The sequence below is a fragment of the Ambystoma mexicanum genome, chromosome 8, assembly GCF_040938575.1.
Source record: "Ambystoma mexicanum isolate Mex_15411 chromosome 8, UKY_AmexF1_1, whole genome shotgun sequence".
In the NCBI taxonomy this organism is placed as follows: Eukaryota; Metazoa; Chordata; class Amphibia; order Caudata; family Ambystomatidae; genus Ambystoma; species Ambystoma mexicanum.
Window position 1 is genome coordinate 497,209,670 of NC_090929.1, and position 15,656 is coordinate 497,225,325.

The window sequence follows — 15,656 nt, forward strand, 5'->3', positions numbered from 1 at the left end:
CGACTCTGTGCCCATCGATCCGCCAAGAATTCCTGAAGAGGCCTTATGAAGAGGCGACAGTTGTCTATCAAGGGTATGCAGGACGACATGGTCCCCAGCAGGGACATGTACCTTCGTACTGACACTCTGGTGTCGACCTCCCATTCCGATGCCTTTTGTTGCAGTCTGTGAATCCTTTCGAGGGATGGCTTCACCAGTCCCAACTGTGTGTGGAACTCTGCCCCCAAAAAGACCGAGGTCCTTGAAGGCTTTAACGAGGACTTGTCGAAGTTCACTGCGAAGCCCAAATGTTGCAGGCGGGACAGGGTGGCATCTAGGCTTTCTTGTGCCCTTTCTGGAGACAGTCCCCTTACTAGCCAATCGTCCAAATAAGGGTACACATGGTGACCTTCCTTTCTTAACCAGACTGCTATTGGAGCCAGACATTTGGTGAATGTCCTGGGGGACGATTTTAGGCCGAACGGGAGGACCTTGAACTGATAGTGGGTTCGTCCGACGACAAACCGCAGAAATCTTTTGTGCCGCCGACGCCTGAAGGTCTAGCGACGACAAATAATCTCCAGATTGTATCTATCGGATCACCTCCTGAAGCGTCAGCATTTTGAATTTTAAATTCTTGAGCAGTTTGTTGAGCGCTCGTAGATCCAGAATGGGATGCCATTTTCCATTTCGTTTCTTGACGACAAAGTACCGGGAGTACACTCCCTGTCCTTTTTCTGCCACCGGGACCAGTTCTATAGCCCCTTTCTGCAGCATAAGCGCCACCTCCTGCAGTAGTATTTGAAGGTGGGGCTGGGTCGAGAACACCGGTGGAATGTGTGGTGGCTTGCCCTTGAACTGTAGAGAGTGGCCCAGATGAATCGTGTCCAAAACCCATCGGTCTGTTATGCGCTCCCACTCGTCGATGCGACGAGACACTCGACTCCCCAGGACGCCCTGAAGCATGTCATTGTTGGTTCTTGATTTGTTGATCTTTCGTCGACGAAGGGTAGGCACCCCGCCGTCTGGAGGTTTGGTAATCCCTTCCTCTACGAGAAGATTGGGCCGCACGCCTGTAGCCTTGGGACGAGTAGGAGGGTCTGCTGAAACCTCGGTCTCTAGATGACCCAAACAGGGAGTTACCAGAGGCCCCTCTGAAAGGACGAAAGGAACGAAAATTGCTACCACTCTGTAGGGCTCGGAGTGACCGTGCCGTTTCAGTATCCTCTTTCAAGGCCTCATCAACTTTTTCACCGAACAGTTGCTCCCCTTCACACAGCATATCCAAGACTTTATATTGCACCTCCGGTCTGAACGTAGTGCACTTGAGCCATGCTTGTCTACGTAGAACTACGCCATTATTGATTTGCTCAAAACCGGACTCGGCTAGGTCGACGGCAATGTTTATAGCATGGTTGGAGGCCTCCTCTCCTTCCCGCACTAGCAACATTGCAGACTTTCTATGTTCCTCGGGCAAATGCTCCAAGATAAGAGCCAGTCGGTGCCACATTTCCCTGTCATACCTAGACATAATCGCCAAGGAATTGGCTGCTTTAACTGTAGTCGCTCCGACGGATAGCACCTTCTTGCCGAAAGTGTCCTGCCTCCTGGCCTCGTTGTCTGGAGGGGTCATGCATTTATGTTGAGACCTGGCCTTTCTCGCCGCAGCCGCCGCCGATACCACCGACTCCGGCGAAGGTTGAGACATCAGGCACTTGGGAGTCGATTCCGGAGCCTTGAACAACTTCTCCAAACGACCTTTCACTGCCGGTTCAGAGAACGGGTGCCGCATGGTCTTCAGGCCCTCTTGCCAGACATGATCCAAAATCGGGATGGCAAATATGGATTTCCTTCTCTTGCCCATATGATCAAAAAGAAAACAATCCTTTTTCTCCTCTTCAGGGACTAGGCCAAACTCCGAACATGCCTTACTCATCATGGCATGAATGCACCCACGTCGTCAGGTGGCGATGGCTGTGCCGGGCTTCTCTGAGCTTCCATCTCCACTTCAGAGTCCCAAGTTGGGTCCCTTGAGGGGGATAGTGAGATGTCTGAACCTGATCCCTCACTGTCAGAGTCCTGTAGTTCTTCTTGCAGGGTAGGGCAATCTTCCGGGGCGTGGGACGCAGCCGTAATCCTGGTCGCCGAGCGAGGAGCCAGGCTCGGCTCGTCGATGAATGGCGTAGACTGTATCCGTGTCGGGGCCCCAGGCTGGGGTATTTGTGTGTCCAAACGCTGTAAAAGTTTATGTAGCATATTTAGCACCTCCAAGGACAGAACCGCCTGGGGGTTCAGTAATGACGAGGTAGTAGGGATGGAATCCACACCCAAGAGCAACATCGCGCTGGTTGGCTGCAGACCCAGATCGGTTGGGCGCACGACCATGTCGCGTTCCTCGTCAGCCGACGAGATGGAGAAAGCCGCCTCTGGTTGAAGCAGGGCCTCCGGCGGGACAGGATCGAAAAAACCTCCGGTTGCCATCCCACCGTCGACGATATGTTTCCTACCGCAGTCTGACATGTGGGAGGAGCTGCCGATGACGCAGGCGTCGACAAGTGGGTCGTCGGCGAAGCCAGTGGCGCAGGGCCTTTAGATGTTCCCGCCGCTTTTGGGGCCGACTTGCTGGCCGCGGCCTCTCGACTCAAGGTAGACTTATGACGGTCTCCTGCGGAGGATTTAGATGGTTCTTTTCTCTCCTTTTTAGATGAGGAGGAAGAAGACGGCGCCTTGTGTGAAGAGAAGGAGGCCTTCGAATGTTTCTCTGAATGTTTCTCCGAGGGTCGTTTTTCGTCCGACTACGAGGTTCGTTTTTCGGCAGCATGTGCCTTCTTCGCCGTGGAGCCCACCTCCGATGCCGGGTACGCACCCGCTCCGTCATTGAGCCAATCGACCAGGCGTCTTTTTCGATCTTTGCGGGTTTTCTGGGAGAAACCCTGACAGATTTCACAAGTGTCCGCCGTGTGGTGAGGATGAAGGCAGTAAATGCAGTCCATATGACCATCCCCCTTGTACACCTTCTTAAGGCCTCACGTAGCACACGGACGAAACAACGCCTTTCCAGACATTCTCTTGAGAAGAACAAACAGTCGCAGAAGTAGAAAGAACAACCTAACCAAATAGCAGATACGCGAGGTAATCCCACCACTTTGGAAGACGGTTGAAATCTGAGGGAGCCGCGGGGGCGGAGCTATATATACCCCTACATCTTAGTGGAGCCGGCGGGCGCGGCCCAAAACGACATAGATAGGACACAAAAGTGTCAGAATTTTTCCTATGGAAAATGTCTATATAAACTTACCGAGGATTCCCAGCCTGACGACGGGGAATATTCTAAGCATCTGAATCCATGAAAGATCCAATGCTGGAGAATATAGATTAACAAAGACGTCTTAGAAGGTGTCATATTTGTCATATTTGTCAATCACCGTACCCTAGCTCAAAAGGATACATTTATGGGCGGTTTTGATGTGTCACAAAGAGATGCTTATGATTGTCCTTTTGTATATATGACTCTGTTGTAGAATGCTCGCTCTCTTGCATCCCACGAGGTCTGGGTGACACGTTGCAGGACGTGAGACCCAGTCGGCCGACAGACTATTTGCTTTGCAATAAACCCTAGATTTTGGGAATTTAACCTCGTGTCTGGCGTATCAGTTTGTGTATGGTGATTGTGCCTTGTTTCCATGCACAAGGGTCTTTAGGGCCTAGCTAAGCCCTACTATTTCTCAAGGCAACAGTGCTTCAACTTCAGCCTGCACTGCTTTGCCCCCAGACCTACTAGTTCTGCATGGAGTATGAATTCAGCCACCGTAATCACCTCACACTCTTCCCCTTAATGACAGTCATTATTATTGAACAAAAAGCTTTCACAAAAAACAAAAGTTTCAGACAATATAGCCAAGAAAATTGTGAAGTTTTCTGATGTGCACTAGTCTGTCTTGGATGATGTACAAAATTAGGCAATTTCGGCTGACCTGAAAAAGATGGCCGACATATTTAAACAGCCCAATTGCCTCATCCCCCCAATAAGGGACAGGGCGATTGCACACAAGTTGTGCACACCGATTGCTCACGTCTGATGATGAATGCGAATCCACCAACGGTTGAGCGGGACACAGCTAAACAGGTTGAAGCCCCATTTCAGCCTGTTAATCAAATGGCAAATAAGAACTTATGTCTTGAACCCCAACAGGTCATAAGGCTACTTCAGGACACATCTTGCAGCCAGCACCAAGTAACATTTCAGACAATGAAACCATCCGTTTGCACAGATCAAGAGTCAATGAGAAAGCTTCTTATAAGCCTCCCATGCCTTCCTTATCAAAAACAGTAGATCAGTTGAAACCATTTCGTCACACCTTAATTTTGAAATGTCGTGAAGGCAGATTCCCAAGCTATGATCTTAATAGGCGAAGTATCTTGAACATCTTCAGTGATGTGCTAGCTCTTGAGGATGTTTCAAGAGACATTGAACAAATTGAATGTATAGCAGAAGAATCACGTTCCATAGTTAGACTTTGGATTCCATCTGGGGTGGTTCTAAACACAATCTGGCAATCAAAGATGCAGCTATTTGAACTGGGAATATTGCTTGCGCAAGACCCTGTGCGATATGTTGAAAGGCCACAAATTGAGAATCATAGGCCCAATATATATTTGGGCGCTCAGGATTCATGCGGCTGCAACTCTATGGCCCCCTCTCTCTCAAATTAACCATCAACTCTACAGGCAAAATTGCCCCTGAAAGTCTTGAGCTGGAACACTCGAGGGCACTCTCACCTACAGCTCTCTATTAAACAACTACCTCACATTCACCACATTATAGCGTTGCAGGAGACATGGTTGGTCTCCCTCTCACGTATGGGATGGCTATGACTCTGTCCTGCTCCCTGCAATTCAAAGCCAAGGTTGAGCTTCATCAGGCCTTGTGGTGGCTGTCAATACCAGTCTGGTTATAACCATTGCCCCATGGGCTTCAATCAGTGCTTATATCCAGTTGGTAAAGATGTCCATCAAGGACCATACCCAAGCTGTGGTCAACCTATATAGGAATGTAGCAGGCTTGTCTGATGAGGCTTTTTATAGTGGATTACCCAAAATACTTGAGCTAATCCATATGCATGACCAGATTACAAATACCATGATATTGGGCGATTTGAACATAGACTGTTGGAATGCCAACTGCACAACAAAAGATGTGGGTAGATGGATCTAATTTATGAAAGCTTGCAACTTTCACAGGTAAATGGGTTGGTGATGGGAGATATCCCAGCCCAATGTACCTGGCACGAGGTTATCTCAACTAGTACAATTGATTACATCTATGCCGACCATTCATTGTTCCAAAATGTGACTAAGATGAGTGTTAATGACCACAAACCAAGCGATCATAGGGGTCTTTCAGTAGAAATTGCCTTGGACGTAACCCAGACAGTACTTTGATGAAGCAAATGCTTATCAATACGTCTAGAAACAGACTTCGAGGAATCCAACGTCATTGGCCACTCACTGGAAAAAAAAAAACTTATTGACTCTACCAGTACAATACACTGACTTGTTATATCCTTTTACTAATACCATCATTACACAATCTAACAATGGCATTAGACACAAGCACTCTTTTGAAATAGTGATCAAACTAAAAACATGCAGCATATAGACGCACAAAAAGAAATTCTAGTTTTGAATTCACAGACACGTTGCCAGGATTTGAAAACTGCTAAATGCCATTATAAAAACTGGCTGCGTAATAGGACATCTCTAGTGTTCCAGCAAGACAGTGAAGCGATGGCTCAAGCAAAATTTCGGCCCAAATGTGGCAGTTACTGTCGAACCATAACCAGAATACACAAGTAGACGCCCAAATCAACAGCGTCCCACAACATCAATGGCTAAATAAAAGAAATAGTGCTCAACATAAAGTTCAGCACTTCTTCCAGCTCTTAACCTCTTCTTCCGCCCCACGTCCCCCAAGTTCAAAACAGTTCCCCAAAAGTCTTAAGATTGTCTTTCTCTGGTTCAAGACACAAATATAGTTCCACACAATCCTCAGGGTTCCCTTCCCCAAGTTTCAAAAAATGCATTTCAAAAGAAACCGGTCTTGAGGCTTCGTCCTCAAGTCAATGTTAGTAATTCTTCAAGTCTCTGGGTCCCTTCCCCAAGACGTTAACTCAGTCACTTGTTCCTTGGCTTATTTCATTATGTTCTTGGTTTTCACAATTTAGGACTCACTGGTCTAGGCACACTTATCAGACCACAAGTTCCACCCATCACAGGTCGCACAACCAGGATTCCTGAACTCTGTAGTTCACACAGGTTCTTCTGAGCTGGCCCCTGTGTAGAGAGTCAGATTCACTTAGTCTCTTTTCACTAGCCTTTTGGCGTTCGGTGGAGCCGCATTGCATGTCTTCATACCTTTCACTTAGGGTTGTCTTATATCATGGACCCACCTTCTTGTGGTACTCTTTCACACTAGCACTCCTTTCCTCAGTTTGCTTTTAAATGGGCAATTTCCTTTTTCTTGTTAATCACCATTTGCTTGGCCCATATAGATTTATCCAATTCAGGATGCAATTTACTTAATTTCACGTTTTTACTCAGTTCGATATTTCACTGATATTTCGGTATTCAATATGCATGATTTCAGAGGTTTTCAAGATTTCTTATAGTACGGTATTCAATGTGTATGATTGGAGTAGTTTTCAAAGTTTCTCATAGTATTGAATATACATGCGTGCAGCCCGCTAGGAGCGTCCGCTTCGGAGTGGCTCTCCATGTCACTCACCGGTCCCGGCGTTCCTCTTCTGTGGCTCCAGCTGCTACCTCGCTTTGCAGATCAGGCCAAGCTTTGCAGACCTTGCTTGCGTGCCGGGTGCTGTCAGGCACACACCATCAACTCCACTACCTCTGGGCGGAAGCAGACTGCGTCCACTCTCCTCCACTCCTCGCCCGCAGCTCTAGCTGCTAGTTTACCCGATATGGAGTCTCTCACACCTAGGATGTAGGCCGGCGTCCTAGATCTGCTCCTCAGGTCCCACCGTGGCTGCCTCTTCACAGTCCGGGTCCCCTTCTGGTCCTCCCACCACAGGCCTCCCTGTTGCTGTTCCATACTGCTTTCTGTCTCTCCATTTATACACCTGCAACCACTTGACAGGTTGCAGGTGCGCAGTCTCAATTGGGCTTGCCTGACCATAAAGAGTGCCAGGCCTGACCCTCATAGTACTCTAAAGGCATCTTCTTTGTCCCAGTACTAGAGTGGTGAAATAGGTGTTTGGTGTTCACTACTTTTAGTTGCCTCTTCCTCATCCCAGTATTGTCAGGAATGAAAGGTGGGAAAATGAGTAGCCTACAAAGGCTAAGGGAGTGTTGGACTGATTTTTAAAAGGAAAAGGGGGATAATATGTCTCTCCTATTTTATTCTTCACCACTTTCTTCTTCCTTCTCTTTTTAATGCTTTTATCTCCTGGATAGAGGGTTCTTCAGAAAGAAAGATGCAGAAAACCGCATCTCGCCTGAGGGCATTTTACTCCCAATCCCCAAGGACCCTCCACCAAGGAGATCCTCCCTCGCTTCTCCATCCCCAGGGTCGGGATCCGAGAGCAATGGCATTTCCCTGGCTACCTGAAAAGAGGATTCAAGGGGAGTAGATGTGAAGAGGTGCCCACAGGTTTCTCACAATTGGTTGCCAGAGATGAAGCAAAGGTTTCTTTGTAGACTTCTTGGACAATGCTGGTTCCTTCAGTTGCAATCATGCGTCTTCTCAGCACAGTTTCCTCTCTTTGGATTCTTTCCTTTAGAGGGCCTTAGAGGGCATCCTCAAGAACCCACACCTCAATCAAAAATCAGGCTTAGGGGGTACCTTAACTCACCAATGGTAAGGATCTACACCATCCATGCGGGAAGTTGTTGTACATCACGGTCTGCCAGCTACTGCACATCGGCCTTGTAACTGACCTTTACTGGGATATATGTGGATTAGGATCAGATACTCCCAATACCAATTTCAACCAATTTTAGTCAATCAAAGCACTGACTGGAAATCCCAAGGCTGATCCAGTGAACATGCACAACCTTATTTTGGGGTTTGACCTGAGAGAGCAGCATGTTTTCCAGAAGCAAGATGGACAGAGGACAGGTCTTTAAAAACGAGGAGCAGCAGTTTTCAGAATGTGGTACACAAAAGGGCATCTCTACGTAAAAAAGCATGGGGCACAGCAGTAGTGCACATGAAAAGGTTTTAAAACAATGTTAAGTGTCACCAGCCTGACCCTAGGCACATCAAAAAGGCATTCAAAATGCTTTCAGACAAAAAGGGAAGCAGAAAGTGGCCCTCGAACACTCTACTACAAGTGGTGTGCTTTACAAGGTAAAAACCCAAAAGGAAGACAAACCCTCCCTAAAATGGCAGTCAAATGGACATCCCCTCCACAGAGTTGAGCAGGCAAGCCAGGCTAAAAAAAGCATCACCCCAAAGTCAGCCAGGCTACCAAACTATTCCATTGAAATTAATGGTTGGGGAGGTTTTGGGGACATTGAAAAAGAAAGCAATCTCTCACGAAATGCTCCTACCAGATGCATGCAACCAGAAAGGTGCCCTAGGATTCAAGGACAGTTTTCTTACTTTTTACAACATTCCATGAACCTAGAGGAAGGGAAACCGGACATACTACCTTCTTAGAGATGGTGGATATTGAGTAAATGGGCAGCAGGTCAACAAGAACTTAAATTAGATCACTAAAGTCACCCATGTAGTACACGAAGAAGGGACCTTTGTTAACTGAGAAGGGTCAGACTGGATTAAAACGGCCTTTCATGGGGATTTGAAGAAAAAGGACCGTCAGGGTAGAAAAGAATGCTTCCTTCAGAACATTTTTAGTAGGTCTTCCAAACATGGTGCCCATTTGTCACAGATATGGGATCAACAGAAGACTTGATACCGATAAGCTGAGTGCAAACTATCATTAACTGGCAACAGAAGCAGTTTGGTGTAAGGCCCCAAAAAATGGGAATGCTCGAGGGATGCCACTCATTTAGTAAGTGGGATATTCAAACCCTGACTAAGGTAAGACTTTGGTCCTGAGTCAAAGTTCCCTAGACCACAACAGTTCAGATTCAGGTTTCTATAGCCCTGAATGAGTCAAAGAAAAATACACAGTTCACACACTCACTTACAATTCTGAATGGTTCCATGGGTCCAGGGACACTACTCTGGTCAATGGGAACATTCTGCCATCTGAGGTTTTAAATATTTATCCAGATGAGTTGATTTTCAGGCTGCAGTTATGTCCAATCCTACCCCTGAACAAGGGATGTGTACATATTTAGAAGAGGAGCCCAAAACAGACTCGCTCTTGACTCAGATTCTCAGTGAGCCCTCTTAGCTCAGATTCTCCATGAGAAAGAAGTACATATTTTCCATTGATAACGTGCCCGTCACCACCCCAATCCAGGCTGTGGCTCCAGGCTTGTCTCCACCTCTCCCCCTCTCCCTGTGTGTGCATCCCTCTCATCCCAGTGTGGGTGGCAGTATCCTTACGTTTGTGTCCACATTCTCTCTGTCCCCTCAACTTTTCTAGCACTTTCAACCTCGCTACACCCAATATCAGCCCCAATGACTCCATGCCTACCCCTTCTAGCCCTCAGCCCTCTTGGTTTGGCTAATGCTGGTCTTCTACTTTATACCCATGTCCACTTCCCTCCTGTTCTCAGACCCTCCTCAGTGTGCATCCTCCCTCCTCGCCAGTTCTCTCCTCCAGACCTCCTACTGTTTAAAATAATTTGTTTTCTTCAGTTCTTCTGTCCCTCTTCAAACATCACTCCGTGGTACTTTGTCATCCTCATCCGCCTCCCTCTTTGATCTTGCACCCCCTCTCCCCAACTCTGTCCTGATCCTGTTGCCAATACATTCTTCATCCTCTATGATCTTGCGCTCCACAATTCCCACCTTTCCCTTAATCCTCTACTATTCAGTTATTCCTGGCCCACTCTCTTATTTGGCAGATACAGAATTATTTTTGGTGGTGTAACCAGATACCACAAGGTAAGAAGTCTGGCCATTCCACAATTCAAGAATGCGAAATTTCAAAACAAACTCATCTGCTGGCTCCAGGGCTTGGAATGCATTATTCGTTGACTTGTGTTTAGTTCTTCCTTTGAATTTTTACAAATGCTCCTAAAACTCAATTTATTTTTAAATGTTTTTGATTGTTTTCAAAACTACTGTGTTGTTTATTCCATTCTATAATATTGTAAAGCGCACCATTGCATTGGGTGGAGTACGCTCTTTGTCGGACAGGGTGCAGGAAATTAAAAGAAATCTGATGGATTGTCAGTGAGCCGATGAAACCTTCCACAAAGACGGTGTAAGAAGATGGGTGAAGCTTAAAAAGTAAAATATTCTATTTTGGGTGTCAAAAACAAACATTTGTTTTACTTATCAAACATATAGTGGTAAGGTGCTTTCACTCCAAGTACATGAAAGTTTACAGGACCTTACTAGGGGAAAAATCTTTATTTTTAAATAAAGAGCAACAAACAAAAAGATTAGATTCAAATAATTGAAATTGCTGCTTTATTTTCTTTCATCCACTAAACAGCAAAAGAGCCACAATTTAATTTGTTTTGAAATTTAAATCCATGCAGAAAATTCAACATGGCCTAGTTTTCACTTTATGCATTTTGGAATAGACTTATCCATGCGCCAGGAAGAGTTTCCAGTAATGATCCTGCAATCATTCGGGAGCACACAATCTAAGTTTAAAAGCCCTCAGAAGAATTCTTCATCCCAATGTGTATCATAGCTGCAGAATCGATGTAATGGTCCTCTCATTTTGCACACTTTTTATAGTTGTCATTTTGCCAACATTTGGCCAATGAGATTCTTTGCATGCTAAATCACAAACAGCGGTTCAATTAAAAAAAGGTTTACGCCACAATGAACATACACGTTTTTCCCAGTGCACACCAGATTTGGACAAAAAGTATACATTTGTTACACATGAGATTATTCAATTTGGCTCCGAGAAAGTACTGATCCTTTTCAGTTATGCTCGCTCCCTGTTGGTAAGTACCACAGATGTACCATATAGGGGTGTGCATTTCTACTTCTTTGTTTCATCAACCAAGACCATTGATTGCGATATATACTCAAAGTCAACAAAATGGAAAGGTTTGGAAGTGCAAGTCTAGCTTTTTGGCATTTGATTTCCAGGCCCATAATTACCTTAATAGCTGAATCAAATGCAAATGTTATATTAGTATATATCGAAAGTAAACACAATTGAGAAGTTCTGGAGCACCACCAATCTAGTTATTCAATTTCACTTCAAGGTCCACTTTTACAGACAGGCTGAATAAAGATGCTAACCCTCACACAGGGCATCCATTTTCTGTCTAGGGGACTATGGTCAATAAGTCCATCTGCAATGGTTGATTGAGAAACATGAACTCGGTATTCAAAATGCATCATCAAATCATCCCAACTTCATTTTTATTACATACACGTTCTAAGCAGTGCCACAGGTAGTATAGCTCAGTGGCAACGCGCTCATCTTGGAAGCAAGACGCAGAGCAACACAGGTGAGAATCCAGGGTCCGCATGCTTAGAAACCTCTTTGGTATTAAGCGCGTTATAAATAACCAATTATAAATAATCAATTATAAATCCATTAAAGTATATTGGCTATTACAAGCTGCACATGCCTCACAAGAGTGTGGCAAGATGTCTCAGGTAAGGGTGTCAGTGTTATGAACAATCATATGCGGTCTACTCCAAAGGTAGTGTATATAGAGGCATAACACATGTTCCCAATATTCATGTTTTGTCTCCAGTTATATCAGAGTGACTTGAGGGGCCATTCAACCGGGGATGAGAGTCATTGAACTAGCGATGGGTCAGCGATAGATGTGGGCTGTGGGACCTAATCTCCTAATGGAAACTCAAAGATGTCTTGAAGCATTTCCAGAAAGAAGCATGAACAACCATTGGCCCAGGTACTTACCAGTGTATTCACCCAAAATTAGCCTCGACATTATGACTGTGAAAATAGGTGCAGAGCTTTTAACAGTTTCAGCAAAGGAAACTGCTACATTTTTCAGGCTAACGAGCCCCAAAACCACTGTGGCAAACCTGAAACGAAAATAAAACTTGCTGTGAACCAAAGAACAAGCGAAAACAGACCACATTTCCTGTGCTTTTAAATATCGAACTAGAACTGTACATGTATATACTGTGATGAAGCCACAGTGAACACCTCCACTATAGGAGGGGATCGGGGCACACTCTGCACCAGGGACGGCCGCCCCATATATGATGTGCTGCCTGGAGGAGGTAGGATTCCCTAGAGTCCCTCCTCCTGTACGAGTCTCCCTTATCTCATGTTCCCAAATATAACTACTGTGCATAAACTCCAGCATAAACGGTCGTCACTGAAAAAAAATAATCCTCTTTTTTTCCATGCCTGTACAAATTTACACCTTGGCGCATTCTTACGCATACAATGCCCGTAGGAAAGAGACCAGTCAGAGAGCTACTGTTGCAAACTTAAACGCTCCTTGCTGAGAGCACAGTACCGCCTTACACGTGAAAACTCACAGTTGGAAGGCAAACACACTTAGCGGCCCATTCAACCCTTTGGCTGTGTTAATCAGCACAATTACCCAACAAAGAAATAATGGCATATGGCTGTTAAACCTTATTAAAAGGGGACAACACTGTGGAAAGAATGAGAGGCAAAGCTGGGGGGAAGGAGGGGACCAATACCAATCACATCCCAGGAATTGAACGAATCCCGGGAATAACCAATCAAAACATGTATTGTATAATGAAACGAGTCCACAGTACTATGAAGGAACTCCAGGCTATATAGATGTAGACTCACCATGACAAAGACCAGAAGTCAGGCCTGAAAGAGAAGTTGCTGGAGATAGTGAGCAGGAGCAAGGAAAAAGCAGGATTGCCTCAGGATTGCCACTGGCAAAGACCAGACCAGATCTGTAAGCCACTTATGGCAGAGGCTGCAGGAGAGTTTGAGTAAGGTCTCCGTAGTGACGACTGTACTCCTAGCCCACAGTTCCCTGGAACAGGTCAAGAGCATCTTTTTTTAAGCATTAAAAAAATCCCTCAAATTTGAGTGAATGCACGTTCGTATGGCCACACCCCTCCAGTTGCCACATCCAGCTTTGTCGACAATAGTCCTTTTCAATTGCCAGGTCCCTACCTGACTGATGTAGAACACTCAACCATCAATATCGATGGTACCAATATTCCCATGCTGAAGCAAGTCAAAACACTGGGCGTGTACATTGACGCCAGCCTGACCATGACTAAAGAGATCAACGCGCTTGCCTCTTCCACGGCTTACATCTTTAAAATAATTGCTCTCAGCCGACAATTTCTGACCCCAGCTAACTGCCTGACCTTAGCCAGAGCTCTGGTCCTATCGAAATTGGATTATTACAATGTACTACTACTAGGCACATCCAACACCAATTTAGCCAAAATGCAACTACTGCAAAACAAAGTCTTAAGGGCAGCTTTAGGCATAAAAAAAAGAAAAAAAAAATCAGAACATATCTCTAACACTAGGAAAGACGCCCATTGGCTCCCCATCAAAGCCAGAATTATCTTGAAAACATTATGTATCACATACAAATGCCTGACCAAAAAAGGACCTCTCTCAACAATACCCTACACCCCAAAGTTGACAGGAGATCACTAAGATCTAGCGACAAATTCTTCCTGGCCCCTCTCGCTTCAAAATCACTAGAGCGGGGGGAGGGGGGTAGCAGCTTTACCACTCTAGCCCCCAAACACTGGAACACCCTACCCATTAATATCAAAAAAGAATCCTCCTTCACGGTTTATAAGAAACTGCTAAAAACTTGGTTATTCAACCAATATTAGCATCTAAAGACAGGATTCCGTACCACTGTATATTATTGTGAATATTTTTAAATTGTATTTTTGCACCAACTGTCCACTAATGATCGTACCACTGTATATTATTGTGAATATTTGTAAATTGTATTTTTGCACCAACTGTCCACTAATGATGTAATGTAACCAATGTAATCATGTTTTTATTAATTTCTAAGCTGTCTTATAACCTCGCCGTGACACCCGAGGGTCTGGGCGTGTAACAAATAAAATAAATAAATAAAATAAATCTCTAGTTTAGCCAGGAAGGTGGAAGAGTGCATGGAGGAATGGGGACTATGGACTAGGAGTACAGTAGTCACTAGGGTCAGTAACTTAGACGTCCCATCCCCCTTCCTCCATACTTGTGGGAGATCATCAAGTATAGACTTGTGACAAGTGTTTAAGGGATTTCTAGAATCTGGCCTGGTGGACAGATTTTAGGAGGCAACTCAGTTATGGTAGACTAGGAGGTCTGAGAGTTTAGCGAAAACCCAATCAAAATATCAATGGAGAGCAGTCAATGCTTATGCTCAAGAGTGTGATTGGGATCAGGGGCCTTCAACGAATACACACAGTATGGCACACAATTCAATTTAGACGGTCAAGTTATAAAAATACAATCATTTTAGACCTTCAGAATACTCAAAAATGAAACTAGTAGGTAGTAATATCACACAACACTCATAATACAAATACATACAATCACCATTAGGTTCACTTAAAAGACATCGAATAATTTAGTCAAGCAATGCGATGCAGTAAGATGGGAACCAATCACAAATTCAGTAACCTAACTTTAAAAGTGCAAATGCTAAAATGAATGGGGCATTGTGCCCAAAAGTCACAAAGTCCAACACAATGAGTCTCACCAGAAGTTGTTCTCTTTAGGAAGGTTGCAAAGGGCTTGTGGCGGGAATAGTTCCAAACTGGTGTGTAGCAGTGTGTTTGGTGTTGCAGTTGATATATACTGCATGATATGAAGTCTTTTCTTACTGCCCGTGAGCTGGAGGAGCGTTTTGTTGGGGCCGAGCCAGCACAAGTCCTTAATACACACCATATGCACGGAGCACACGCAGTGCGTTCGGTGGTCATTGGAGTCGAGGAGGGACTGCTGTGTAAATATTCCAGGAACGCTCCATGTTGGGGTGAGTCATTTCTCACTCCCCGTCTCTGTTGAACCTCTATTTTGCTCTCAGCAATTTGAGTTACAGTGCTGTATTTTCATACAGCAGCGCTAGGAAATTGTGGTATATTTCCTGTGCTCCAGAATGCCATGCCAGAGACTGCTTCCCCAAGAGACTGATTTAGTAATTAGGGGCCGATGCCAGGGGTATGGGCGGGTCCAGGCAGGTCCACTAAAACATCAAGAAGGAGCCGTTAAATTTGGATAATACTGTGTTGATAATTTAAACATGGGATAACAACGATCAGTTGTCAACCTTTGCCAAAATTATGGCAGGAAAAAAGAACTTGGATGGACCATCACACCACCTATCTGCTGTGAAGAAACAATCCAGTACTTCTTGGAGCTTGTGTACAGAACAATTGGGCAAGTCTGCCCAAATTGTCTCTGAAGCTTCGTGTTCTGTGGACCATGTAGATCTGGATGACGTGGTGAACTGCCCCATAAAGACCTGATCACTGCTGATGTTTCCATACTGGGGCCTTTAGTCTGCCACGAACTAGCCAAGAGGGTCCGACTCTCTAGGTTTGGAGAAGGTCGAGTCCCCAGCATGGATACCCAAGAAAACGTTTGTCA

The 15,656-nt window shown here is 45.2% G+C and overlaps 1 protein-coding gene across 4 annotated transcripts in view; it reads right to left on the minus strand.

Annotated features, from left to right (window-relative positions):
* Positions 1-15,656, minus strand: part of LOC138472142 (solute carrier family 35 member E2A-like) — a 741,922-nt gene that overhangs the window by 442,751 nt on the left and 283,515 nt on the right. For all 4 annotated transcript variants that reach the window (XM_069610155.1, XM_069610156.1, XM_069610157.1 and 1 more), the window contains exon 4: positions 11,979-12,106. In XM_069610155.1, coding sequence (XP_069466256.1) covers positions 11,979-12,106 — 128 coding nt within the window. The remainder of the gene's footprint in view (positions 1-11,978; positions 12,107-15,656) is intronic.